General features: G+C 37.9%; 1 protein-coding gene across 3 annotated transcripts; it reads right to left on the reverse strand.

Moving 5' to 3' along the window:
- Window positions 1-4,962: 4,962 nt before the first annotated feature.
- Window positions 4,963-26,893, reverse strand: LOC122091367 (pre-mRNA-processing factor 39-like). 3 transcript variants are annotated; one of them, XM_042661255.1, is made up of 15 exons: window positions 26,688-26,893; window positions 25,932-26,107; window positions 25,290-25,818; window positions 23,822-23,925; window positions 21,324-21,553; window positions 20,490-20,657; window positions 14,377-14,740; window positions 13,730-13,873; window positions 9,706-9,858; window positions 9,496-9,612; window positions 8,548-8,628; window positions 8,284-8,433; window positions 7,287-7,586; window positions 6,219-6,332; window positions 4,963-5,273 (listed from the first exon to the last, which is right to left on the reverse strand). In XM_042661255.1, exons 3-15 carry the CDS (start codon window positions 25,777-25,779, stop codon window positions 5,166-5,168), a joined length of 2,523 nt encoding a protein of 840 aa, XP_042517189.1. In that variant the 5' UTR covers window positions 25,780-25,818; window positions 25,932-26,107; window positions 26,688-26,893; the 3' UTR covers window positions 4,963-5,165. The 3 variants fall into 3 exon arrangements, with proteins under 3 accessions (XP_042517189.1, XP_042517188.1, XP_042517190.1); XM_042661254.1 differs by lacking the exon at window positions 25,932-26,107; XM_042661256.1 differs by lacking the exons at window positions 21,324-21,553; window positions 23,822-23,925; window positions 25,290-25,818; window positions 25,932-26,107; window positions 26,688-26,893 and adding an exon at window positions 20,828-21,012.
- Window positions 26,894-27,493: the final 600 nt, after the last annotated feature.

Raw genomic sequence — 27,493 nt, forward strand, 5'->3', positions numbered from 1 at the left:
ATCTAATATAGATGATATTTATATGTGGCATAAGCGGCTAAGTCATATGGGAGAAAGAGGATTGATGGAGCTTTATAAAAGGAAACTGTTAAAGAGAGTGAAAACTTGTAAACAGAACTTCTACAAGTATTGTATGTTCGAAAAACAGTTGAAGATTAGTTTCAAAAGTTCAAAACATAAGAATAAGAGGATGCTTGATTATGTACACAGCGATGTATGAGTTCCCTCAACAACCAAATCTAAAGGTGGGCAGAATACTTTGTGATATTTGTTGATGATTACTCAAGAAAAGTATGGATCTACTTCAAGAAGCATAAAAGTGCAGTGTTCACTAAATTTAAGAAATAAAAGGCTAAGGTAGAAAGGAAGACAAGAAAGAAAATTAAGTACTTAAGAATAAATAATAGAGGGGAGTACACATATAATCCGTTTCTAGAATTGTGCAAAGCTGAAGGGATTACACGTCACTTAAGGTACCAAAGACACCACAGCATAATGGTGTAACTAAAAGGATGAACATGACACTTTTAGAAAGAGCTCGGGGTACGAGGTTGAATGCAGAGTTGAACAAGAAATTTTGGGTAGAAGCAATGAAAATGACATGTTTCCTCATCAATAGGTCTCCATCAAAGATGATTGATTGTAAAATTCTCGAAGAGGTATAGACAAGAAAACCTGTAGATTATTCTATTCTAAAAATATTTGGTTGTCCAGCCTATGTTCATGAGGAGAGTCAGCGGCATTCCAAGTTAGACTTAAAATCTAAGCAGTGTATCTTTCTTGGCTTTGAGAAAGGCGTAAAGAGATTCAAATTGTGGGATCCAAGTTCATAGCAGGTTGTGGTTAGCAGGGACATTGTGTTTGATGAGTCCCATATGGTGAAGTCAAATTATAGTTCACAAGCAGTTGATGAAAATAAAAAAGCTTCAACTATGCAGGTGGAGTTAGGTGAGTCAAAAACAACAAGAGAGAATGAGTCATCCAGAGAGTTACCAAGACAACAGGAAATAATAGAAGTTTCATATACTAGGACAAAGGGTAAAGAGAAGTGTACTCACAGAACACCTGTGAGATACAAATTTGAGAACATGGCTACTTATGCCCTCATTGTAGGTACAGGTGATCCATCTTCCTACCATGATGTTTTGAGTGATGCACAACATGATAAATGGATGGCAGCTATGATAGAAGAAATGAAGTCTCTGCAGAAGAATAAGATTTGGGAGATTGTGGAAAAATCAAAGAAAGAAAAATTATTGGGTGTAAATGGGTCTTTTGTAAGAAAGAGGTAGCATCTGAGAAGGAACGTGAAAGGTATAAAATCAGACTTGTGGCCAAGGGCTATGCACAGAAGGAGGGGATAGACTACAATAAAATATTCTCTCCAATGGTGAAACACACTTTGGTCTAGGTACTACTTGCTTTGGTGGCAGTGTATGATTTGGAGCTTGAACAGCTTGATGTGAAGACTGTATTTTTTCATGGTGACTTGGAGGAACAGATATACATGGAGCAGCTTGAAGGTTTCAAGGTATAGGGAAAGGAAGATCATGTTTGATTGCTTAAGATCCTAGGCAATGGTACAAGTGCTTTGATTTCCACATGATGAAGATTGGCTACATAAGAAGTGAGTATGATAGTTGTGTTTATTATAAAGTGTTAAGTGATAATTTCATTATTTTGTTGATGACATGTTCATTGCTGTAAAGAATAAACATGATATAGTCTCTTTGAAGTCTTTGTTGAGTGCTGAATTTGAGATGAAGGATCTTAGTGCTGCTAAGAAGATCCTTGGCATGAAAATCCTTAGAGATAAAAATTTAGGTAAACTTTGTGTAACTCAGAAGAGGTATATTAAAAAGGTGCTAAAGCGTTTCAACATGGAAAAGCCTAAGTCGGTTAGCACTCCGTTAGCTAGCCACTTCAAGTTATCTGAAAGGGAATGCCCTACAACACATGAGGAGGTGGAGCAGATGTCTCAGGTCCCCTATGCTAGCACACTTGGTAGGCTAATGTATGCTATGATTTGTAATAGGCCGGATTTGTTTCATGCAGTCAGTATTGTTAGCAGATACATGAGTAATCCAGGGAAGTAGCATTGGAATGCAATTAAGTGGATCTTTAGATATTTGAGTAAGACTAAAAATATAGGTGTTATGTTGAGGGGTAAGGGAAACTCCACAAAATTGGCGGGTTATGTTAATTCTGACTATGCTGGTGATTTATATAGGAGGAGGTCTACTACATGGTATGTATTTACATTGGCTGGTGGACCTATATCATGTAGGGTGATGCTTCAGTCTACAGTTGCATTGTTAACTACAGAGGCAGAGTACATGACGGTAGTCGAGGCTGCCAAGGAAGGAGTCTGGTTGGCTGGATTGGTTTGTGAGTTGGGGTTGGAGTAATGACGTACAATGTTACATTATGACAGTCAGAGTGCCATACATTTTGCAAAGAATCAAGTGTTTCATGCAAGGACAAAGCATATTGATGTGAGATTTTACAAGATCAGGGAGTTTGTGTCAGAAGGCAATATTCAATTGAGAAAAATTCATACAGATCCCAATCCTGCAGATATGCTTACTAAGCTAGTTACCACTGAGAAGGTCGAGTCCTGTTTGGATTTGATTAATATTATTCATTGTTGAAGATGAGGGACGTACCAAATTGGTGGGGGTTTATACCTCTGATGAGGTACGGGGATGAAAACGTATATAGGTTATCTTTACAGGAGGCTTGATAGAATTCAATCCAAAGTGGAGATTTTTGGTGTAATGTCTTGTATTTCATCATATTTTAATCCAGGGAGTACTGGTGCAAGCGCCTCGACAGGCAGGACGGCGGGCGAAGCCCCCTGCTTGAATTTTTTTATTTGAGGGCAGTATTGTACTTTTCGGATTAAGATATTTTTCGCTATATATTTGTAGCGATGGTTTCTTTCTCTTTAATGCAAGCAATACTGAGATGTGTGAGGACGAGCACTGTAGTAACCCTATTCTCCATCGGTAGTGAAGCAAGATTTTATCTTACCGAGGACGTAAGCAATCTTACCAAACCTCGTAAACCTGTGTGCATTGTTTGTCATTATCTTCTGCATTGTTTTAGGATTGTGTTTCGACACACCATCCTAGATTCAGAGAACAATGCTTTGCCACCCACTAGTTTCTCTTGTCAAGGATGAACTAGTCAAGCTTGTCTCCTATAGCCTTCCAAATAGATTTGGTAGAAATGCATTTGGCTTAACAAAGCTGAAATGGGACTCTAATGGTCCTACTCCACCTACTTTCTTTGTGTGAGAGCTGCTCAATCTTCTCCACACTTACTTGTACAAAGGCCATCCCTGAAGGACTTGGATTATTTATTTGATAAGCAGTTGGAGAGTGAGAAGAAAAACCAATATGCTATAAAACTATGCTTATTGTAGGAGGCCACAGTGCAACCTACACTGCATTTGGCATAAAGGAATTGCAATTTTGTATGGACCCAGTATTGCATACAGGAGTAACCCTGTTTCAAAGAGAAGGTCAAGAGTATACTACTCTCTTTGAGATAGAAATATACATTGAGCAGAATAGGCTACTTAAATATCCAAAAAATATCTGAGTTTTCCCAAGTCCTTGACCTCAAAATCAGTGCATGAGAGCAAGATCAACGTTTGTAAGGCTACATTGGGTTCCAAAAATGACGTTTCGTGTTAAAAATAGAATTTTCACTTTTTGTGTCTAAATGTCATTTAAAAAAAAAAATTTGGTGTTTGGTGAATCTGTTTCAAGAAATTGCCCTAGTTGTTCACTTTTTTTTGTATTTAGAACGAAGCTGAAATGCAAGAACAAGGTCCATGATGAGGACATCATGGAGGTTCTTGGCTGGCATTTTCTCCTCTTCTTGCCTTATCTTCTCACTATTTTCCGCCATTTCTAGGGAGAAAAAAAAATGTAATGTGAAGATGGTGATCAATTCCTAGTAGAAACTAGAATTCTTAGGCTGCATTTGGTAGCCATTTGAAAAATGTTTATGGTATTTTTTTGTTTTATGAAAACAAAAAAATAGAATCTTTCGTTTGGTGCCCACAGTTCATTTTTGCCCTGTTTTCTTTAAACGAACTGTTTGAAATAGTAATACCAGTAAAAATAATTAGATATTGAATGATGACGATTGACAATGATGATGATGATGGTACAACAACAATAATAATTACATAACCGCTGTTTCTTCTGTTTTTTTGGTAATGACCGCTGTTTCTTCTATAGCATTAACAATCTACAATCAAATTACTATACTGATAAGATTAATGATACTTAGGCCGCGAGTTTTTTGTCATTCCTACCAAGCAATGAAGATGGAGATTTCTTAGCTCACTCTAGCCATCATCCCTTCTCTCTCACCCATTCCCCTAATGAAATTGTAAATCTCTTCCTCATCCATCCATAGACAATAGTTACAATAAATGTGGAACAAAATAAGTCATCAGCACTGTAAAATGAGGCAAGGTGGGGAATTTACCAATCAATGGAATGGACCTTATTGGTGAAAGTCTTCAACAAGTTTAAGTGATAGTTATTTGTCTCATACAGTTAAGGAAAGTAATGGAAAACCTTTTCAACAACACTGAACTTCACTGAACTGAACCAAAGGAAAAATAACCTGACCTGACCTACTTCTCTCATCTTGGGGCTAATCGCTTAATTCCTCTAGGAAGTTATGGCTATGGAATTGAATCATCCTATTAAGCCAATTTGAATCCTATCTGATTAGTAAATTCATACGCAAACTGATGTCTGACTTGAATACCACGTATTTGTTTTGATCTGATCTGATCAAAATCCATGACCTCATTCTAGGGGTGTTGAGGAAATCAGGTTTCTCCCTCCTATAAGGGGGAAGGGGGAAGAGGGGTGATTAAATGCGCAAGATTACATAGCCTGGGTAGTTTTATCATAAGCAGAAAGCGAGGAGACAGCATTTAAGTACAATTCCATTGCAATGCAACTTCCAGGTTAGTCACAGTTTCAACATATTGCCTTGTAAACACCTCTACTGTCTACCAGATCGCCCACACCCAATCATAAAAAAACTCAGGGTACAGCTCAATTTCTATCAAGGAGATACAAAAAGAACCTAATTTACATGTGGCAAAATTGTTATGGATAATTTTTGACAGATCAATAATAAGTTCCATAGTAAGCCTGCTGTGCTGGTGCTTGTTGCTGAGTTGGAGCAAAGGCGACTGCTGCAGCGGCTGGTTGGGCATAGCTCTGCTGTGGGGTGGCCTGCCAAAAATTAGTCAAGAATATCATGATTGGGCACAAATATAATAAAACAGAGAACAATCACTGATTGATAACTGGTCCTTCCTCTTTTCCTTCTGGCCACAAGGGTTTCTGCAAGGATCCATGTATTCTACAGCTCCTTCCCGCATTAAATTTTTGGTCATTGAGAATCATAGGAGATTTGGATTAATATTTGGGGACAAATCTTACCTTTATTTTTCCCCTTTTAAACTACCCTCAAAACGGATCACGGAAGAAAGAAATCCTGGGTCTTAAACTATTTTAAGTTTTATTCCCATGTCTACGGAGCACGAAATGAGAACATTACAAGTAAATACTCCTGTGTGTGTCTTCAACAAACTTGAGCACATAACAACAAAATATAGTACTCTAGCACCAGGAAAAACATGCTCTGTTCACAATCTCTCATCTTCCAAAACTCAAGCAGTACCAATCTCAAGGGTCGTATTCCTGCTTCCTCTCATCAGGTTCTATACCTTTTTCCACGTCTGACCACCTTGACTTGGTAACCTGATTGTTTGATCACCCAAGCATAGATAAAAGTAGAGTATATTTGCACACCCCCACCCCCCCCCCAAAAAAAAAAAAAAAAGAGAGAAAGAAAGAGAGCATCCCTTGCATCATGCTATAAAAAGTTAAGGAACGTTTGTAATTTTGAATTATCTTTTTCCCCCCTTGTACATGCTCTTATTGAGCTGCAACTATAGCCGGTGAGAGGTAATATCATATGAATGTAATAACATATCCAAGTCTCAGAAAGCATGGCCTCATCCAATGCAGGCAATTCACTAACCTTTTCGATGTATATTTCTAAGCATGCTCTCCTAATTGCACTTCAGATATGTATGCTCTTTTTGAGAGGCCACTACTCTTATAAGGTTATGATAAACCACAATGGATAAACAAAGAGAGAGAGAAACATACCTGGACAGGATATGTTGGAGGATAAGTGCCATAAGCAGTGCTTTGTGCAGTTGAACTAGGCATCTGGGGATGAGTATAGCCGCTGCCATAACCAGTATACCCACCATATCCAGCCTGTAAATCATTAGTATACAAGCACTCAAATTAGGAAGCTAAAAGAGTCAACTTTTCCAGTTTGATGGTCCTCTTTTTTTTTCCTTTTTACTTTTTTTTATTTCAAATGAGCAAAAGATTCAAGAAAGTGGCAGTCCAAAAAGAGCCAAGAACTCAAAATATATAGAAACTGAAGCCACAATGAATAATATACAACATAAAGGGCAGAATATATGAAGATCCCACAGATACCCATAACATCTGATAGCTATCACTGTTTGCCAGGTTACAAGGACACTGATATAAGAGTTTGCCCAACAAAGATATTCCAGTAGATATCCCTCTGTAAGAATTGTCAGCTTAAATAGAAGCAGACAACTGCGAAAGCGTGAAAATGAAATGAACCTTCAAAGCTAGAGATAAATGGCCTAGAGCTTCTTCTGATGAGAATGATAATATCTCCAAGGGAGAAAACTCGGAAAAAAAAAAAGGAGCCCCATTACTACTTGGGGCAGGATACATTGATTCTGTTCAGCCACGGCACTCTATCTTGGGCCATTTCTGCCTATAAACCATCGGCATTCCTCTCTTTATCCACACCATTTTTCAGCATTCCTCTTTTTTCAAACCCTTCCAACTAGTACATGTCACCTACTGCTTATTCTCAGTTTTGAGGCAGAACTGCAGAAGGCCTAAACATCCCAATTGACTTCCCTTATATTCTTACCTGTTGGTGCTACTCCTAATTTCCACCCAGTGCATTCATTTCTGATTCTATAATCCTAGTTTGCAACCATCGCCATCTATAAGAACCTCGAAATTCAGTTGCAACCATTTCATGCATATGCCATTATTTTACACCAATGAGTTTCTTTGTTGCTCATCATTCCGCTCTATAAAGCACATTTGAAATTATAGAATTTTATAACCCATGCAATAAATCACATTTCAGAGACCATTAGTTAAAAAGTATACCTGTTGAGCATAGCTAGGGTTCCACTGTTGTCCTGCCTGTGCAGCCTGAGACCAAGCTTGAGGTTGTAGCCCATATCCAGCAGTCCACTGGTTCTGCGCAGTCGGGTATGCACCCATCAACGATTGGGCTGTTGAGGGAACACCTGCATAAGATTTAACAACCTTTGCCTTGTCTGAAGCTAGAAAGTCTTCAGCATGCCGTTTCCTCAACTCTGATGTGTACCTCTGGCGTAAAAAAAGCTTCGCATGCCGATCTTCAGCTTTCTTGATAGACTGTGCATCTCCAAAGAGATTCAAAAACTACAAGACGTAGGAAACTGGACAGTGACTAACGTGTTCAAAGTACGAATCATATCCCCAAAAAGGAAATGACAGTTGCAACAATGAATTACTACACACTTAAGCCACTAGATTGAAATATAAGCATCATCTACTGAATATTATTAAATTTGTCAGCCAACTAAAAAATTTGTATGATGAGATGGTATGATAGATGTATCAGAAGCTGAAAGTTTCACGTGCCTGCCAAGGGAAGGCAGCAGAGGAAAAAAAACAGTAATCCAACAAACAAATAATCTAGGAACTCAGAAATAGCATCTCATTTACGATTCAAATCAACCACTGCAATCACATTTACACATGATCAAACAATTTATTAAATCAGATTCACTTGCAAAATGATAGCATTGACATGCTGAGATATAGCATGGTTTATCAGTTGCTGTACTTTTTTTTCCTCCGTAAGGTTGTAGATCATATATTTGTGTTGTCTTTGCCCCTCATTAACAAATGAATCAAAACTCGAAACATGCACAACCCTCGTTACTAAATTAACCATTACTCAAGATACACACGACCAAAATGGAATAATAACAAAAAATCGATAAATTTCAAATACAGAGATCCATAATGAACTACAAAATTTGCAAGTAGTCAAGTTGACATCAAAATTCCAAAGACAACAAACAAGATCACCTCATGCTCTTCAGAACATTACCTCCAAAAAAACACCAGATAGTTCTTCTCTGTCAGCAGTACTTGCAGGATTGGGGTTCTCAAGGATGGGCAATATAAACTTTTCAACCAATGAGTCTAAATAGTCAATTCTCTTAGCAGCCGACTGAATAGCCTCTAGATGGATTAAGGCCTGACATCTCAGAAAAGCAGATGCACCATTGTTAACTATGAAAGAACATTGGACAAATGAAATAGAGCTGCTGAGAAAACAAAATCTAATGGAAACTTTCAGAGAAGAAAACACCTCTAAAAGTGGCTTTGATAGTTGCACATTATCAATGGCTTCAACTAGAACCTCTCTAGCTTTTTCAGCATTTCCAGCAACCTTAAAAACAACATCAAAACACACAAAGAATTTATGTCATACAATGACAAACATTACAAAACCTATAATGTTGGGATGAAATAAAACTCATAATTGATAATTCATGATTACGTCTGCTAGGTGGTAGGTAATGTAGAAGAGTTAAAACACATGTAACAGCAAGTTTAGTTTATGAACCCTAAGAAGTTTCTCTTGATCACAGGAAAGTTCAAATGAGTGAATTGTTGGGAAAAAATATCTATAGCTTGTGAAATAAAGCAGAAGCAGAAAATAATTCAAAACTTAAGCAGAAACAAGTAGGGCAGTGGGTAGGGGAAGAAGAGAAAAAAGATGTGTTGAAGACTATTGTTTTGGGTGATTTCTCCCTTAAGTTTTTTGAGTGCATCTGGGTCCCCCTTTCCCCCAGTGAACATTTTGGGTGCAATGTCAGTAGTGCTGGCTGGTGGTCTCTTCTGGGTCAGCTGGCTTTGCTCAGAGGCCTTGTCCCAACTAATGCTGGTGGAGGAAAGGCCATTGGGCGGGGAGGATTGTCTGGTGAGGTAGCCTAGGGTGTGTTGACATTTTCCATTTTTGCTCCACTTTTCGCTCTCCTCATTCATATGTTTCCATATGCATACGAGTAATAATAGTCAATTGCTTACTCTCTTTTTTTTTCCCCTTTGGAGGGCAGTGAGGATGAAGAGGGGGTAAGGGAAAGAAAATAACCCAGATAAATTCAGAAAACAAAGTGAGGATTAGTTCTACAACACCATGAAAGAGTAAACCAGTAAAAAGGAAAATCACTACTTCAGTCCTTTTAGATTATGACCTCTAGGGTCAATGCAGGCTCAGGTAATTGTTTTATACTGGTCCAAATGATCCACCTACCAAGTAAAAAAACCGTGCATACTGAACAAAGAGCATTGGCAATGTTTGAGACTGTTCTTTCCCTTTTTCAGTGGCTATTGCCTGTTCATATAGTGAGAATGCATCTTCCAAGTTGCCCTGCAAAATGTAACAAGCAAACTAGTTCACACCACACCACTTTATAACCAGGACTAAGCCTGGACCTGCAAGAGACAAGTTGTATAACCTTACCAGTCGATGTTCCATGTTTGCATGCTTAACAACAGCTTCAAGTAAACCAGGTGAAATTCCAGAATGCACAAGTTGATACGCAGCACATGCTCCTGCAACATCCCCAGTTTGCTCCTTAAACCTAGCAGCAAAAAGGTGAATCTCCGGCTGTCTCTGTTGAGAGCATTGACAGAAACATAAGAAGAAGACAATAAAAATAAAAAAATACCCCCATAAATTTTGATAAAACTCCAAACCAAATTCATGCACTAATGGCACACAATATAAACAAGTTCAGCACATAATGTTTCTGTCGTACACATTTCTGAACGAGCCAACAAAGACAGGATAGAAGGCAGACTACAAACAAGTCACAATAATCATATCCAGATAATTTGACACTGAAATGACCACAAAATATGGAAAAAAAAAAGTAAGCAAACAAGCACGTATGGTTAGGTGGCAGATGGGCGTGAGGAAACTCATCGAAGAACTAACTCATACACAATTCAAACAAAATTTCAGTATTAATTATCAGTCTTCTAAGGCTGGTTTCAAGGGGAGAGAGATAAAGAAGAAAAATAACCTTTCAGTGTTGCATATAGGGAACACTTATATACAAGTAGCTCAAAGGTAGTGAGAAGTTTATTCATCAAGAGGTTAACACACACCCCAAGGGCAAGGCAAGCCATTGCTCAAACCTCCACGAGTAAAGGACAGGTGCAGTTGGTTGAACTATTACCACACACCCCTACAACCTCCAGTAAGTGCAGTGTTGAAATAGGTCCTCTCCAGCTACTTGTGCTCGGTCTTGATTATTTAGTTATTTCTACGTAAATCAAAGCAAGTTCATCAGATTATCATCAGAAGTATCAGTTTCACCTCATCTTTGAAAGAAAATCAAACTAAAGGATCAAAATCCATAGCCATGAAGGGAAAGCCTAGAGATATCTGGTGGAACCATGCCGGTCCATGATAATAATATGCCCCCCCTTCACTTCCCCCGGTCAGTCCAGGAACTATTCAGCATTTTGCACCAAACATAAAATATCATGTGAAAATATAAAATACGTTTCTGGGATTATCACTCTTTGAATGGGATAACCAAACTACGAGCAGCCTAATCAAATTATGTATAAATTACAGAATCTCTCACCAAGTTTTTCCTACATGAGTTTTGGAGCAGACTATATATCTTAAGGAGCAGTTTTAATTTGTTTGTACAACTGCACAATTTTCCTTTTTAGGGGTTACTAATATGACCAAGCCAGTCTAGTTGATGCAGTTGCACGATTAATTTAGGGAAGATTGGCTTCTGATTTGATTTTCTTTTAAGTTTAGAAACAATTTCTTTTGGTATTAGTTAGTATCTAATTTAAATTAGTTTCCATTTGAAGAACTTCCAATTTTATTGCTTTGGTTTTCTTTTATAAGCTATGTAACACACTAGTAACAGACAGATTTTTTGGAATGAATTTGAGAATTTAGGTTTCGGTTGAAACGATGGCTGCCATGGCTGCCGATACCCTCTTTCCCCTTCTTTGAATTTTTCTAACCTTATTTCTCTCCATCTCTCCCTTCTGGTTTTCTCTTATCATCTTCTTCTCTCTTTCTGATCTCTCACTTTATTTCTTCTTCCTCTTCCTTTTTTCTTTATTTTCTGGGTTTTCTTGCTATACCTTGTTCTGGGCGAAAGTTGCAGCCCACGGAAACTGGGTTCTGCTCCTTTGTGGCTGACCTATTTGAGCCAAGGTCCTGAGCGAAGGTATCCCTCTCATAGGCGACTCCAGCCATTGAATCTTTAGACCAGAAGCCCTACTCTGAGTTGAGAAAACAAGCCTGCAACTGGACTGCTAGAAGTTCTACCGCCTGGTTTATTTCTAGTTCTTACCGCAGCCTCCCAGCCAGCAGATCCAAGGGGTTATCTTGCAGGATTGAAAGAGCCTCATATTGAGAAGCTATGCCTGAAGTTTCATGGCCATCGGACAAGATTTGAAGGAGTTCTCTCCTCTTTCGTTCCCTGGTTCTTCCGCCCCTGTGATGGCTGTCGTAAGGTTGGAGACAATCTCTTAAAGTGAGTTTTAAGTCTTTTTTTTTTTTTTTACTTATTTCCAATATTTCCCCTCCCTTCTTCTAATATCTTCTATAGTCCCTATCTTTATTTCTAATTACAGAATACCCCTCCCCTTCTATTTTCTATTCCAGTTTGGCCCTATTATTTTTCTTTCCTCTCTTTTAGTTGCTTGAGCCAATTTCTTGAATTTACAAAAATGCCCCTACTTCTTTGAAAACTGGTTTAGTTGTTAATTGTGGGCCCTGAAGCGATCCGATTTCAGTCCTTGGAACCCGGAACCGCATCACTAGTTCCACCTAAAATTGTTTCAGTTGTCATTTTCATCCAGTTCACAAGCCCTTTCCCATCCCAATGCAATGCTATCTAATGTAGAGCTGGTTCACCTAACAAACTCCAAGGATTAACAACCCTCAACCAAATCCCAATCAGATTTAAGGTTACAGAACCAAAGAGAATCCAAATAGTCTGAGAATAGGGCTGAATAATAACACAAAGATTAGCATAATTAGGAAGCTCACACCTTAGTAGATTAGGTCCAGAAATAGGGTAGGGAAAAAACCACTAAAAGTCCTCCAGCAGGTAGCAAACACCAGAAGTGGAGCAGATCTGGGTGAAATAGGGTTTCGGCCAGATTAGGGAGAAAACCTGCAGTTGGGTTTTGGCTGGGCAGCAGGGGCTGACACCCTGGTTGAGCGGCCTCCTTGAGGTGACCTTGGAACCCTCCAAAGGACCTTCAAAGATGCTGGCCAGAACAGGAAGAAAAGAGCGCTGTCAATTTGGCCCAAAAACCTGACAAGTTGAAATCGACCTTGGGGTTTTGGGCTGGTCTTCAAGCTAACTTCGATCCTTGTTTAGGTTTTCAAGTAGGCTTAGATTTATCTCACAATCACTCTCTCACAGCAAGCAATAACAAAAATTAGAAGAAGAAAAGAGAAGAAAGTAAGATAGATGTGGATGGGATTGGCTATCTCGGCCTGGGCATCTCACCCACAGGCTACAACTATCTCAGCTTGTGTACTTCCTCTCTCAGGAGTTTGGTAACTAGCAATTGCTGCATAAACTTCATCCCTTCAATTGTAATTTGTCTTACAACAGCCTCTCTTTAATTAAAGGTCCAAAACTTACTAAATAACATCATCTTCCCAAATAGGAAACTAATCTAAAAGGAAACTAACACATTAACAACTGGTTCCTAACTTGTAACTAAAGAAAACTTAAAAGCAACTAATAGGGAACTTCTAGAAAGGAAAACAATTAAGAAAAGTATCTTTGATCAGTCAAAACCATAAAGCAAAAATCACAGCTGGACTTGGGATCGCAAGCCATAAGAGGAGCTTCTAGACAGCTGTAAAGCAGGCTGGTTTGATGGCAACTGAGTAGGCTTCTAAAAATCGTAACAACTAGAAACCAATATGCAGTTCCTTTGCTGGTCGATGGTTGCTAATGTGGCCAGCAAAGGGATCCAAAAATATGGGGACCAGTCAGGCCCGATAAAGCCCAAGGCTGGCAGGTCCACTTGCTGGCTGGTCTGTCTTCTTCTTTCTCCCTCGTTACTGAAGTCCAAGATGTGGATCTACATCACTATCAATATACCAAAAAAGGCCTCTTGGAAAATCTGATTTAATAATTAGCCAGATTGAAAGCCCAAAATCAGTTTCCCTAAACAACACATTCTGAGAATTCCAACACAAGTCTACATGCAAAAGGAGAATTTTTTTTATTCTGAAAGAAATGGTCTAGTCAAGCCTTTTCCCACTTTCTCCTTCCTGAATTGGTTATCACTTGTATACATCAGCACACCCACTCTCTATTTAATGTCACAACATCAACAACTCAAACAGCATGGAGCCTACTGGAATAATACAAATTATATGCAGTCAACGATGTCCTTTGACACTTTCAATGATTCTGTATTTGAGTGACTATGGTGGATCTAAATATTGATGTGGCAAAAACTAAGCCATTGCATACCTTGACAAAGACTTGCGTAGCACGAGTAAGTGCATTATTTGCAAGATCCAAACTTCCACTTGCTTCCATGCATAAGACATACCGTATCCAGTACTCAGGATAATTGGCACAAGCAATTAGACACCTCTCATACAGCTTGACAATCTGAAATGGCATAAATAACACCATAAATTCCGACCCATAGGGGATCATAGAGATTAAATGAATAAAATAGAGCAACAAGGAGATATGCATAAGGAGTACTCCATTGAACGAACAGAAAGGCCCCTCAAATACGAATGGAGGGACCCTCCTTGCCTGACAGACAGATGGTTAGGAAGAAAAGAAGAGACCTGCATGTATAACATCGGAATTTTAAAAGAATAATATTACTATTTAACACATAGTATGAACCTAGAAACTCCACTGACAAATGAGGGTTTGAAGTACTTAGCCTTACAGAAACCAAATGGTAGGCCCATGCTTTAGCCTGAGTTCAATTTCCCGTTTTAAAGTTGCTTCACCCAACGCTTTTGCCATAAAGCATATAATGCAGCAAATATGACTTAACTGTAAGTTAATGTTTTTAAAAGCAAGACAACTAAAAGCTGCAAACCAGTAAGAGATCAAGCACTTTCCACAAACACCAAAATGACCTAAAAACATACCTTGTGGAGGTCGCCTTCTCTTTCAATAAAATCCAGATAGCTGTGCCAGTTTTCTAGCTCAGCATCAATGAGGGGCCGTACATGGAAGTAGGGCCTCCTAATAGCTGTTTCAAAACCAATGATCTTAGAATCGAACTCTTTAGCTTTCTTATACATGTCTTCTCTAATGGCGATATACTTCTCCAACTCCTCTGCTTCTGATAAGCCTGCACTTACAGGTTTTGTAGATTGTTCCACACCATTGGGAGGAACCTCTCCCTCAGCTTCTTGGCCACCAGCCTCCAAGTTTGCAGCTACTGCGGCAGAAGCTTCCTCAGCACTCCTTATCTCAGACAAAGGTCGACTTGCAGCCAACTCCTGGAAACTGTAAACTCAACAGAAAGAGAAAAGAATTAAAAAAAAAAAAAAAAAACCCCTAATATGTGGAAAAGATAAAATGTCAAAGGGCACCCAGTACTTTTTTTGCAACATCATGAACCAAATTTTACATTGTAATATGTGATGCAAAGCAGCAAGCTGTATTGGGATAAACAAATTAATTTACCATCCTTTCAGTAAATGAAAAGATAAGAACGCAATGCCAAGGATAAACAATTTACCAAAACACAGGAATTTGCATCACAAAGAGGTAATCACAAATATCAGAATGGAATGCAATACACCATACGCAAATCTGTACTTGGGAACAAATGCAAACCAACTAAATAAATAAATAAGTGAAAAAATAAAAACATAGAATTAGGTGGCAAGAGAATGTTCATCTTTAAAAAAAAAAAGTGCAAGAATCATCCAGAACATGGTATCTCGTTTCTATAAGACTGTAGCAAAGAATTAAACATCAGATTTGGAACTGGCCTGTCCCGGTTGATACATATCTGATCAAAGGCCAAAAGCCCAATATTGCCAGTGGATTGACCCCTTTGTCTGTGTTTCTCCATAAAAAATTCTTTGCAGATGATTGTCAAAGGTACTTATTTTTTCCCAAACAAATCCTCAACTCCTAGACAAGCAGATCTAATTTTAATAGCTGGCACTGTGACAATGAAAATGGTCTGCTATTTACAAAGATTATTTGAGCAAATGCCTGAACCAAATTATGTCATTGCTAGGAAGCTGGTAGCATCACAAGAAGGATGTTCAGTACCTAGTCCTGTAGTACTGTTCACGGAGTCAATAAGCTAATGATGCAGTTCAAAAGATCTAGAAAGCCAGAGGCAAACTAGTCCATTGGTTGAATCAAATTGGGTCAAGAATGGATCAATAGGCTTTATTTTGAGTGCCCAATGGTTATACAGGTCATGGGGTGACTATTGTTGAGTTTTCTACTGTAATGGGGCCAATTCTATAAGCCCAAATATCAGGGATCCAAGTCCTACACGGGATTGAGAAGCTTGTTTCTATACTGTTAGGGTTCTAGAATAGTTTCTATTTTCAACAACCCTTAATTTGTAAGGGATTCTCCTTACCATATATAGGAGTTTTCCATCTTACTTGTTTCCATGAAACTATAAATAAAGAATAGGGCATCATTCCAGCTACGAATGAATCAAACAATTTGTGAAGCTTATGCTTTCTGATTTTTGTGAGAAACAGAACAAGGATCTGTGGGGTTCAGAACCACTCTACTATGGGATGTCGCAGGAAACCTTGGTGGGATGCCAAGGTTTGAGTTGGTGGGAGATCTTCCCCATAGTTAGGTGAGAGACCTAACATATCCTTCCTTCTATCTTCTTCTTTTTGCTGCTTCTTCATTCAAGTTTTAGACCAAGTTATAGACCTGGTTTAGCAAACTATCCTTCCATCGAACTGAAGTTCTCTTGGGCATTCACTACCGATTCCAATGTGTTGCATCATTGTCAAGGCATCGCCCAGGCACCATTTAGGCGTCCAGGCTCTTTCTTGGGTTCAAGGCGACAGCACACCTTGTTGACACTTGACAAGTTTACGTTGATTTATGTTTACGTTGTGGGTTGCATTTTTAGTCTTTAATGTGGAGTTGTGTGTTGCGTATCTAGCTTTCAATGCGAAATTGTGTGTTGCGTATCTAGCTTCCAATGCGGAGTTGTGGGTTCAAGTTGTTACTTCCTTGCTTAGTGGGGCTATCAAAATTTCGTTATCTCATTCCTCCTTTTATGAAAGTAGATTGGGTGATGGATTATCTTGGTGGTGGAAGTAATGCATGTAGGACACTTTGGCTTGATCGATCTATATGATACGTCAAGTAGCCAGCCAGTACCTTATAATAGTATGTCGTTATAAGCATGTAGCTAATTTGTAGTGGTGCGTCGGGTTGACAGCCATCACTTATTATAATTAGCCATAACCCGTCAATCTTTTTGCATGGATCCTTGTGCTCGTCCTTGCTTGGAATCCCCATGTAACCGACCCCATTAAGTTGGGATAAGGTTTTGGATGTTGTTGTTGTTGTATATCATATACTTTGTTCGTTATATGTTTATTTTCTCATATTTGGTCATTACTAGCATAATTATATCATGTTGCATTGATATGACTTCTATGTTGCATATAAGCATAATTATAAAAAATTATCATTGTTATATCACATATTGAGTAGCCGACCCCATTAAGTAGTTGGGAAAACGCTAAATTTGTTGTTGTTGTTTGTTGTTGCCATATCACATATAGTCAGCTATGATGTGTTGTTACAGCACGCTCTGCATCCTTTTTTTCTATTTTTCTACACATTCCTAAATATGATTCGCTTGTTCTTTCTGTCTTCCTTAGTTACTAAATCTATTGCTTGGTTACTAAATCTGAACAATCTATTTCCACTACTTGACATGTGATTAACTCTTTGATATTTTCAATTCTGACTCTACAAATTCTGGTTTGTGTTGTTTCATTTTGGTTTCTAAATCTGAGTTTCTATTTTGTTAACTGCTATTATTTAGACTACCTCATATCTTCCAATCTGACCATTAGATCAACATAAGATTTTACAGACTTGTTCTCCTTGACAAATAGGCCATTCAACCAAAATTTCATGCATATCTGATTTGTCCCTATACCTGTGATCCTGTCGCAAGCTGATCTCCCACAGGACTTCACTGGTTCGAGTTAGCATTGCTTAGCTAACTCCTGTGTATGCCAATTTTCTGAGCTGCCACCTAAACCAAAGGTAATTTTCAACATTGCAACAAAAATTGGTAAGAAGATAATCCTTTGATGATTTCTTCACAGAACCTGCCATCGCATTCAAGTAATGTCCTTATTTTCACCTGTTTAAGCCTGTGCTTTATAATTAGCTTCAGCTTGGACATGTTTTGTTGCCTTCCAGATTTTGAGAGGAGCTGCTCTTTATAGACCACGGTCCAAAAAATGTTTTTTGAGGGGGGTTATTGTCTATTATTAGCCTCTAACTAATGGTGTTAATCCCGAACCAGGGAATTCCGATGGAAGATTGGCTTGCGACAAGATTGAGGGTATAGTGATACGGACCAGATTAAGAGAAAATCAAATACCTCAATAAAAACAAATTTGACATGCATAAATAACTGGTAGATTGCTCCAATCATTCAGCATAATAGGTCTGCAAAAGATGATCTAAGTCTGTCCATTAGAATTAGAGATATGGAGTAATCTTATATGTAGGAGGAAAGTGGTAAAGCTGCAAGATTTGATGGGCGGGTCTATGGGGTTTCAGATCAGAATATAGAAATGCAATACCAATCAAATAAAGAGTAACTAGATACATAATTGTCGAGGCATTGCCCTGGCGTCCAGACGACTGTCGCCTTGCTGCACTACATGTCGCTTTATATTTCTGGACTTATTTATGCCAAATATCATTAAGGAAATATTTTTATATTTGTTATTTCATTTATTTAAGATATTATTCATAAATAAGCAAATACCCTATAATTGAATCCAATTAAAACAGTTTAAACATAAAATTCCAGAAGGATAAAAAAATCAACCCCCAGTCCAAGAACAAAAAATATATATATTTTTTTTTGGTTATAGGAGGTGATTTTCAACTTTCAAACGCTGTTGAGAAAAATTTATAAATCTTATCATGGTAAGACATTACGAAAAACTAAAAATCTAGTAAAATAATATTCTTTTTTTTTTTATATTTTTAAAATTATTTTCATTCATGTGATTTTAACAGCATTCACACACTTTAAAATAAGTTTTATTGGAACATAATTCTGTCATTATAACTCAGATTTAAGTAATCTTAGACTTGTTAGAAAGTAGGTTTTGTGTTATACCTAATACAAAAGGGCTCCTGTAAAAATAAAATCATTTGACTAGTAAAACTTATTATAGAACAAGAGTATTTCTCTAAATGTTGATTTTTTAGGACTTAATGTGATTTAATGTTGATCTTTGATGATTTGATATGGCTTAGTGTTGATTTTTTACAACTTGATGTGACTTAATGTAGATTTTTTATGATGCAAGGTACATGTAGCATACTAATTAATGTTAAAAAAGAGTGAAAATAAAAAATAACACGTGTTTGCCTTAAGGCGGGCGCCTTGTCGCCTACGTGCTTAGGCAGCCGTCCAATACCTTGATTCGCTTGGCACCGTGCCAACTATGCCTAGATATCCTCCCCACCCAAAAAAATATATAGAGACCAGAAAACAGAGATAAATACTAGGTTTCAAAATCAGAATTGATGAATTATAATAAGAGAAGAATTTCAGAAATAAATAAAAAAAAAAAGGGCTCAGAAAGATAAGATTTTGAAACCAGAACTGTAACTAGAACTTGAAACAGAAATTCAGAATAGCGTAAGCAAACAGAAGAAGAAGAGAAAAATTTCAGACACTAACCTTGTAATCAACAGAAGAAGAAAGGAGAAGATAACAGAACAGAAAAAATCAGGTCAGGGATACCCAATCCCGTATGCCATGCTCAAAAGTTCCAAAACACACTTTAAAACTCATATTCGTTACCCAAATCATCTACAATCAATGGGGGTGTATTACATATGTAAAGATCTAAAATTCCTAAATTGCCTCATAAAAGGACTCCTAGTCACTCTCTCATACTGACCTAAAGTAAATAGTTAAAAAGGAACTTTTAAAAGCTACTAAGTATCCAAATCGAACTCAAATATTCAGCTTAATTACTAATTTCGTGAACTAACTGTAATCCCCAATTTATGGGGCTTATAAATGTATCTCATCACAATACAACCCAAGAAAAGAAAAGCTCCAACCTATAATATAACTACCAAAAGCTTAATTTCGGTCCATTGGATTGCCACAAGCACATTATGGGCCTCCCAAGCTTGCATCTAGGCCTCCAGGATCAATGTCTAATGTAACTGCATCACAAACCCACTATGTATTGTAAAATAAATTGACTTCGTCCTATCTATCCTTGAACCATGCAACAAGAAGCTTCTTAAGATGCATAAACCAAGCAACCAATGCAGCCATACTGCCCGCACATGGTGTTCCCACAAGTCAAAATCCACATGAAGACACTGTACAGCCCGGATGTTGGTGTACGTTTCACAGTCCAAGCCAAGTAAGCCTCAAGCAATGAAAATTCATTCATCTGTGTTGCCTGAGCATGGTGGCTTCTAACGTTCGGCTCCTCAAAATTGAAGTATAGACCCAGGATTTTAGTATGCATTCCCTGAAACACTTGGTTCATTAGACCCTAGCAAACTAATGAACTATAAATCCCTGTCAACTACACATTCTAGGAGCAAGCTCCTAAAGAATAAAGTGTGCATCCTGGGTGCTGGGTTACTGGGTATGCGATCCCAAGTACCATAACCCATCAGATCAGCTAGTAAGCCCCAGGGATCCACAACCGTTGCAATATAAGCATACTGGAAGACATTTTGAAAAGTCAAAATTAACCTCACCAAAAGTATGGACTGGTGGTTACAAAAAGCAATAGCATCATGGGAATACCAAGGGGCAGAAGATGAAGATCACAATAAAATCAGAAGAAGACAATCAGCCATCATCAACCACTGAAAAAAGGAGCTTTTCAAGCAAATACCAAACTGCCAAATGATTATATGTCATTAAATGTAATCATGGAAGTCAACAAAGCCAATAATGCCATAAAAATAACCAGGAGGAAACATCAATATAAAAACATCTAAAATGAAGAACCACCTGTTGAAATAGCGATCAAGTTGTTGATTAGGGTTCTCAAAAATCCTTGTGTAGATCATGGCCAGATGACACCACTGCTGCTGTGAGTATTCATACTCTATATATTTGTCCCAGAGAGGATAGGAAAGATAATCTGTCCCAACATAAGCCAATCCACGTTCAAACAACCTGAAACACCATGTAAGTCCAGAATATTGTTATGGCATATGTAAAAATGTCAAGTTAACCGTCGAACACATCCATGAATGGGAGACAGCAGCTCTAATGTTGGAGAAGGAAAGAATTTCAGTCTAAGAGCATGACACTTCCAAAGTTAGGCACAAATATGCTGCATTTACCTTCCTGAAACAACCATATTATGTCCGTGAAATGAAGCAGAGATAGAGGCCATCTTAGCCCTTAACTGAACGTGATCTTCCCAGCAGCATTTTGTACATTGATGCACCCATGATAGCCTCAGAGTGTCAAAGTTAAAGACAGCAGTAATTCATGGAGAACTACATGACTACTACACAGGCCTTCGGAGAAAGTGAAAAGGGTTGGGGTGGAATGAGGCCATAAGAATTGTAATTAAATCCTAAAAGAAAAGAAAAGAAAACAGCCACTGCAAACAGTAGCCTAAAAATAAAGGGACTGCATATAGAAATTTGAATTTCTAAAGTGCATTCCCAGCAAACCTTTCCGCCATACATATGAGGTACCACTGTAGCAGGCATACTGAAATAAGGTTAGAACCAAGCAAAATTACCAGATTTCCCATTACAATGACAAAACCAAGCACATATGACCTCCTCCAATCACACTACATTTCATGAGTAGATGACTAGGGATTACCTTCGAACAGTATCAGGATCTCCATATGTTGATATAGCAAACATGCAATAATGCAGCCAAATATCCACAGAATAGGTCACAGCTACAACTGCCCTCTCATATACCTCCACTACTTTGTCAATATTACCCAAACGAGCCTCATGATCTGCATACTTTTTCCAGTATCCATAGCACAAGGGAAATTCCGCTAAAAAGGTATCATAAACTTTTCGGATTTTTAATATGTTATCCTGCAAATGGAAAATACTATTATGTCAATTCCCTGGCAAACAAAGAACCATGACATTCAAGTCATACATTATCAATCTGAATAAGAAGATAAAGATCAGCTATCCAATTAGCTTAAATGAGGGGAAGAAATGTAAAATCGCTGTTCAAAAAACAGCCAAAATTTTTACATGGAATAATTTTAAAGACCAACTAAAATGAGATAGTAAAGCTTAAATTATTCAGAACAAAGTCAACAAATGTTAAAATGATATTTCAAGAAGATTTTTGCTCCATCTCTATAGGATGAAAAGATCCCTTGATTCATGTGGCCAGCAGCACATGGTAAGATTGTTTCAACATTGCAATATAGTGCCATCTGCAATAAAGCATAAGATTGCCAATAACGAAGTGTGGCTCTAGAAATTCCATAGCAACAACAACAAATGTGTTGTTAACTAGCCGTTTCAGCTAGACTTAATAGATGATGGCAGTACCATTCTCCCACATGAAAAGGATATAAGCTAATGGAAGTAATAACTATTAAAACCAGCTTCCTCATATGTAGGGTCAGGCCACTCCCCCCCCCCCAAAAAAAAAAAAAGTGAGTATGAAATAAATGTGGGAAGAGAAATTTCCCAGTCTTCCATATAAATGCCCACATCCCAACCAAGAGGATTGCTTCTACAAAACAACTGTGGTTCTCAAAATAGGTTTCCTTTGCAAAAATAAAAGTGCTAATCTGTTACACGGCTAACCATCCATTATACAAATTTTACATATTGGACTCGGCCCCTATTATATAAACTATCACATAAAGGTCAAGTAATCTACCTCAAACCCCACCATGCCCCACAGGAAAAAAAAGGAGGAAATAGATCATTCTTTAGGCCCTTATAAAGATTTAGAAAAGGGTAACTCATTAAAGTTTTGACATTTCATGAACCCACCCCAGGATTTTAATTGGAGGTTGGCGAGACCATAGGATCAACACTTCATCATCACAGTATTTTGGTCAATAATGGTTGGAAGTAGTTAATTAATTTTTAAGTCTTTTATTTGCTTTGGGTAGGATAAGTAGGAATACACCAGTTATTTTGTGAACTCTATTTTAGTCTTAGAGTTGGATTAGGAAAGGGAGTTCAATTGCAAGTTATTTTCATTAATTCCAGTTTCATATTTCAATTAGGACTCTTTAAATTTCTGTCTATTGATACATTGTAATTCAACGATGGAAATACAGATTTGAAAACACAGAAGTGTTGGTTGTCCAACATGAGTGTGATAATTATGTGATCCCCTCTCTCACCTGCAACTCTGAGATACTCCCACATTTCTTCCCTTCTCTAACTGGACCTCCACCACTACCCTTCGCCTTGAGAGGGTAAAAGCACCAAATAAGAGTCACAACATTAACTACTAGAAACCCATATCTCTTGTTTGTGCTCATTAATGCAAGTATATAACTCAAATTATAGTAATGTGTACATGATTTGTCCCAACACATGCAAATATGGGAATGTAAGATACATATGTAACACATGTAGACATGTTCTCAAATCTCAACACCGTAAACCAAACCCGATCAATCATATTAATGCCTTCCCCCCACGCCCAACAAAAGAAAGGAAAAAGGTCATAAAAGAAAGGATTTCATATAAGCATGTGGTATCTCATGAGGTACCCTTTCCCAAATTCAGAAGAATATCAGTGCATCCAAGCACAACATCAAGAGCCATAAGGACAAGAAGAACCCTAGGTCCCTAATACAACTGATCAATACACATTCACAGAATATATGAATCATCAACAACACCAGCATCCACTGGAATGAGTTCAAATGGAATTCAGGGCCTTACAGTTTATGCAGTATAATTAGAACAGAAAATAAGCATTATCCAAAACAATTCAAACACAATACATCAACTTGTGCAGATAAAGTACACAGAAATATGAAACAGTTCAAAATAGCAGTAGGACTTGAACACGAACAAGCAAGATTTGTCTAGTAAACAATTTACAGACCAAAGAATGGAGGAGGTTAAAAAAAAGGAACCAGATATATGCTAGAAAAGCATTTCTGATATAAAAAGAGAGGCAATGTACATCAGGGAGTATCAATTGGCATAGTGTAATCCATTTTTAGCATTTGTATGTATGTCTGTGTTCCGCTGTTATGTAGGTTTGTATAGTACTATATACTTCTACTATATTCTTCGCTATGAGCCAAAAAAATATTCCTTCGTCATCTATAAAAAGAAAATTATTTCCAATGAATTGCAAGAACATACCTCCGCAACCTTCTCCGTCTCTTCAATGAGGGCAGTCCATGCATTGAAGTCCAAAGAATTTGCTTTCACAATGCTCCACAGTCGTTCTTCTTCAGCAGAAAGTGCTGGCAACAAAATTGAGGGGCAAATCATCAAAGAAGACCACACAACAATAAAATGATTCAAACTCCAAAGTGAATCAGGGAAGGCTTAACCAAAAAATAAAACATATTTAAACGTGAAAAGTTGCTCTACACCAGCGGGCATAGAGGGCATATCTACACCAGCACCCAAATTTTGCCGCTTGGAAGGTGTGGTGGAAATTTCAACCATATGGATATCTAATTAATGGTGTGAATTGGCCACACATCAAATTTTAGACTCAGTAATAGCATAGCCTCCCATGCACATCCATGCACCCCTTCAAATTTCCATTAGTCCTGAAATTTTCAATACTTCAATTTTCCACTTGGCAAACTCCGCTCGCTGAAACATGGCATGTGCCCATGGGACATAGGAGTCCACCTGTTCAAAAAAATTAGGCCTCACCACCACCATTTCATGGGGAAAAGGGTGGGCAGTACAGAGAGGGCTCTTTGCACAGCCAGTGAAGAAACTTGAGCCATTTTTCTTTTAACTAAACATACTAACCCTGCCAAACCTGCTTATTGACCCTTAAAGCTTCATGGCGTTTGGAAAAAGTTTGCTTTCCTTTTGACATAAAGCAGATTTGTAGAATCTATTACCCAAGCTCTTCATTGGCCAGGCTTATTGCCTCTTTTGTTCCTAATAAATTTCTCAAGACAATAACAAATGTATGGAACTCACCATCACCATTTAATAGTATTAAACAAGAGCCCAAGAACCAGTTAAGCTTCAATCATGAAGGCAAATAACCACATAGATGACAATTACCAATTGCACTAACCAAACCAGAAGGCCCAGCAAAGGTATTCTACATTCCACATGCTAAAGAAACCCATGATAATCTCAAAATGCATTAAGACAGAGAGGAGGGGGGAGAATATCATGAACTACATGAAAAATATGAAATATGTGTACTATGTTAATACATAAATATATGTGTGTGTGTGGTCTCCCTATGGATGGGCACGCATGCGTTCATGTTTGCATAAAATTAACGCACGTCAATAGTACAATAATTTCCTGTACATTTACCAGCTCAAAAGTTTGATGTTCTCTACTCATGAAAAAATAATTTGGTAGTCCAATATGCATTAAAGGCCTCTAGTTCTACCACATCAGGTGATCAGGTTAGATGATTTCCAGGAGGTTCGTCTTTGCATTATCCACACAAGAAGTAACCTAGTACAAGTGAACAAAATTCCTATGACATATATATGTCGTGAAGATATTTTCTGTGACATGAAAATTACTATTCAAATGGACACGTTAAGCTCATAGTGATATGCTTATGTATCACACACACACATAGTAAGAGGGAAAGAGAAAGGTTTGCAAGATGTACCAGAACTCTCTTCATACGGTTGCTCAGCAGCTCCACCAGCATCATCCGAAGCATTGCCATTTTCACCACTTCCTGTATGAGTAAAATTCATCGCTTCAACAACACCATTGCCATTTACAGAAGAATCACAACCAACTTGAGCCGAATCTGGTACTACATTCTCCTGGCTGATAAGATTCTCGGAAGTATTTGCCACAGCACCATCAGGGATTGACTCATTTACTGAGGTAACAGGAGGTTCTTGTGCGACAGAAATAGGATCTGTATTGCATGCATTTCCATCAGCTAAACTAGAACCATCTGGCAAGGGATAAGCAGTGTCTGTTGGAATGGATGGAGAATTCGTATCCACAGCAGCCACAGTGGTGAAAGCAACACTATCTGGAGTAACGTTTGAGCTCACAGCAGAGTACTCAGTTGTAGTATAGCCTGTGGATGTGTATTCCATGACAGTCGATGTTTGAGCAACAACAGTTTCACTGTCCCCCATTGAAGATTAAATTTATAATCTGAACGTTGAGTTTAAAAGCTGCAATAAGACAAACACTTAATTTTTAATAACCACCCCATCCCATCAAGAGAGAAGGAGAGAAAATAAAACAAAACCACAAAGTTAAGATTGTTTAAAAGAAGAAAGTATACCATACAAAAAGTCTACTAATTGGCATATCTTTCTTTCTTTTCTTTTCCCCTATATAGAAAAATGTGTTGCAAAATCTATAATCACTACTCTGAAGTTTGAAATTTCCAAAGAAAGGTGTAACCAGGAGGAGTGCACCAACAATATTGCCACTGAGGCACGCTCCCCTAACCCCAACCTGGAAAACACAAACATACACCCTAATGATCTTTAATCCTCTGACCAATAAGTGAAAATAATATCCTAAATCCTAATTGCTCTGAGATACAATACTCAACCAATAAAAATTCAAAGGAAATGGAAGATGAATGAGCAAGAAAATCAATTTTAGTTGCATTGAAGAATATCTAGGGTAGAAAATCGAACCCATGAAACAAATACAAGAGAAAAAGGCCAACTATTGAGTACAAAATTAGGCAGAAGTAAGTGAAACATCTGCTTCTGTCTCCTGGTAATCACCATAGGGTTCAGTTCCAAAGACGAATGCACCACGGAAAACCCTATTTCCCATGATTAAGACGACAAAAACAATAAAATGGCCTTCGGAAGCAAAACCCTAGTCCAAATTGTGTTAAAGAGAAAAACCCAGAAAGGAAAAAAGAAGAACCTTAAACACAAAAACAAGAACTGCCATTTCATCAAGTTGAATAGATAGGGACTGGAAAAATGAATGAAGTAAACACCAACTTTCGCAATACTAAGAGGAACAACAAACGGAGAAAATAACACTGCAAAAAACGCCATTAAAGAATACTTACATGCTTGCGAGAGAAAGATTGATAGAGAAGGGACGACGAAGCGACGAATATAACGGATGATGAGAGTTGTCTGGTTCTAGCTCCTCAATGGAACCGCAGCTTTTGATTTTGGTGAGGGAAATAGATAGCAGTGAATATCAAAGGAGGGAAAGACGTCGGGGTAGGGCATCCAAACTTTCTTCGATACGTGATTCACAATTAAGAGTGTCTTTTTTTTCTTTTAAATACCAGCATGACCGGTGGGGGATGAAATTCCATCCTTCCCTGATGCAACATAATCACATAACCAGACAAGTTTTCCCACGGCTGAAGGGTCAGTCACCATTCTAGTTATTAATATCTAACGACTCTAACCCAGTCATCCTATGGATGGGGACCCTCTCTTGATTGCCGATAACCCAGATACTGGGATAAAAATCTTCTGCAATACCCTCTCAAAGTTTGACACGTGAATAAAGTAAAATGAACGGTTCAGATTTATTCTTCATTAAAACAAACCCAAACCAGTGGTTTTTCATCTAAACCGAACCGTACCAGAGGGTTCAAACCCAATCGGCTCAGGTTTTGAATTAAAACAAACCTGAGAAATTTCTCTCTTCCCTCTCTCGACTCTCTCTCTCTCTCTCTCTCTCTCTCTCTTACGCTTTCCCTATCCATCAATTTTATGTTTTGATAAATCAAAAATTGAAAATTTCACTAATTTAGAAGCAGAATTCTTTAACTTTTACATCTCTGTTATCAATTTGTTTCCTTTCTCTCTATATCATCCTCTAAAGAAGACTTCGACACAGCACAATTGTTTGTTG

This window comes from Macadamia integrifolia, chromosome 10 (genome assembly GCF_013358625.1).
Source record: "Macadamia integrifolia cultivar HAES 741 chromosome 10, SCU_Mint_v3, whole genome shotgun sequence".
NCBI classification, from domain to species: Eukaryota; Viridiplantae; Streptophyta; class Magnoliopsida; order Proteales; family Proteaceae; genus Macadamia; species Macadamia integrifolia.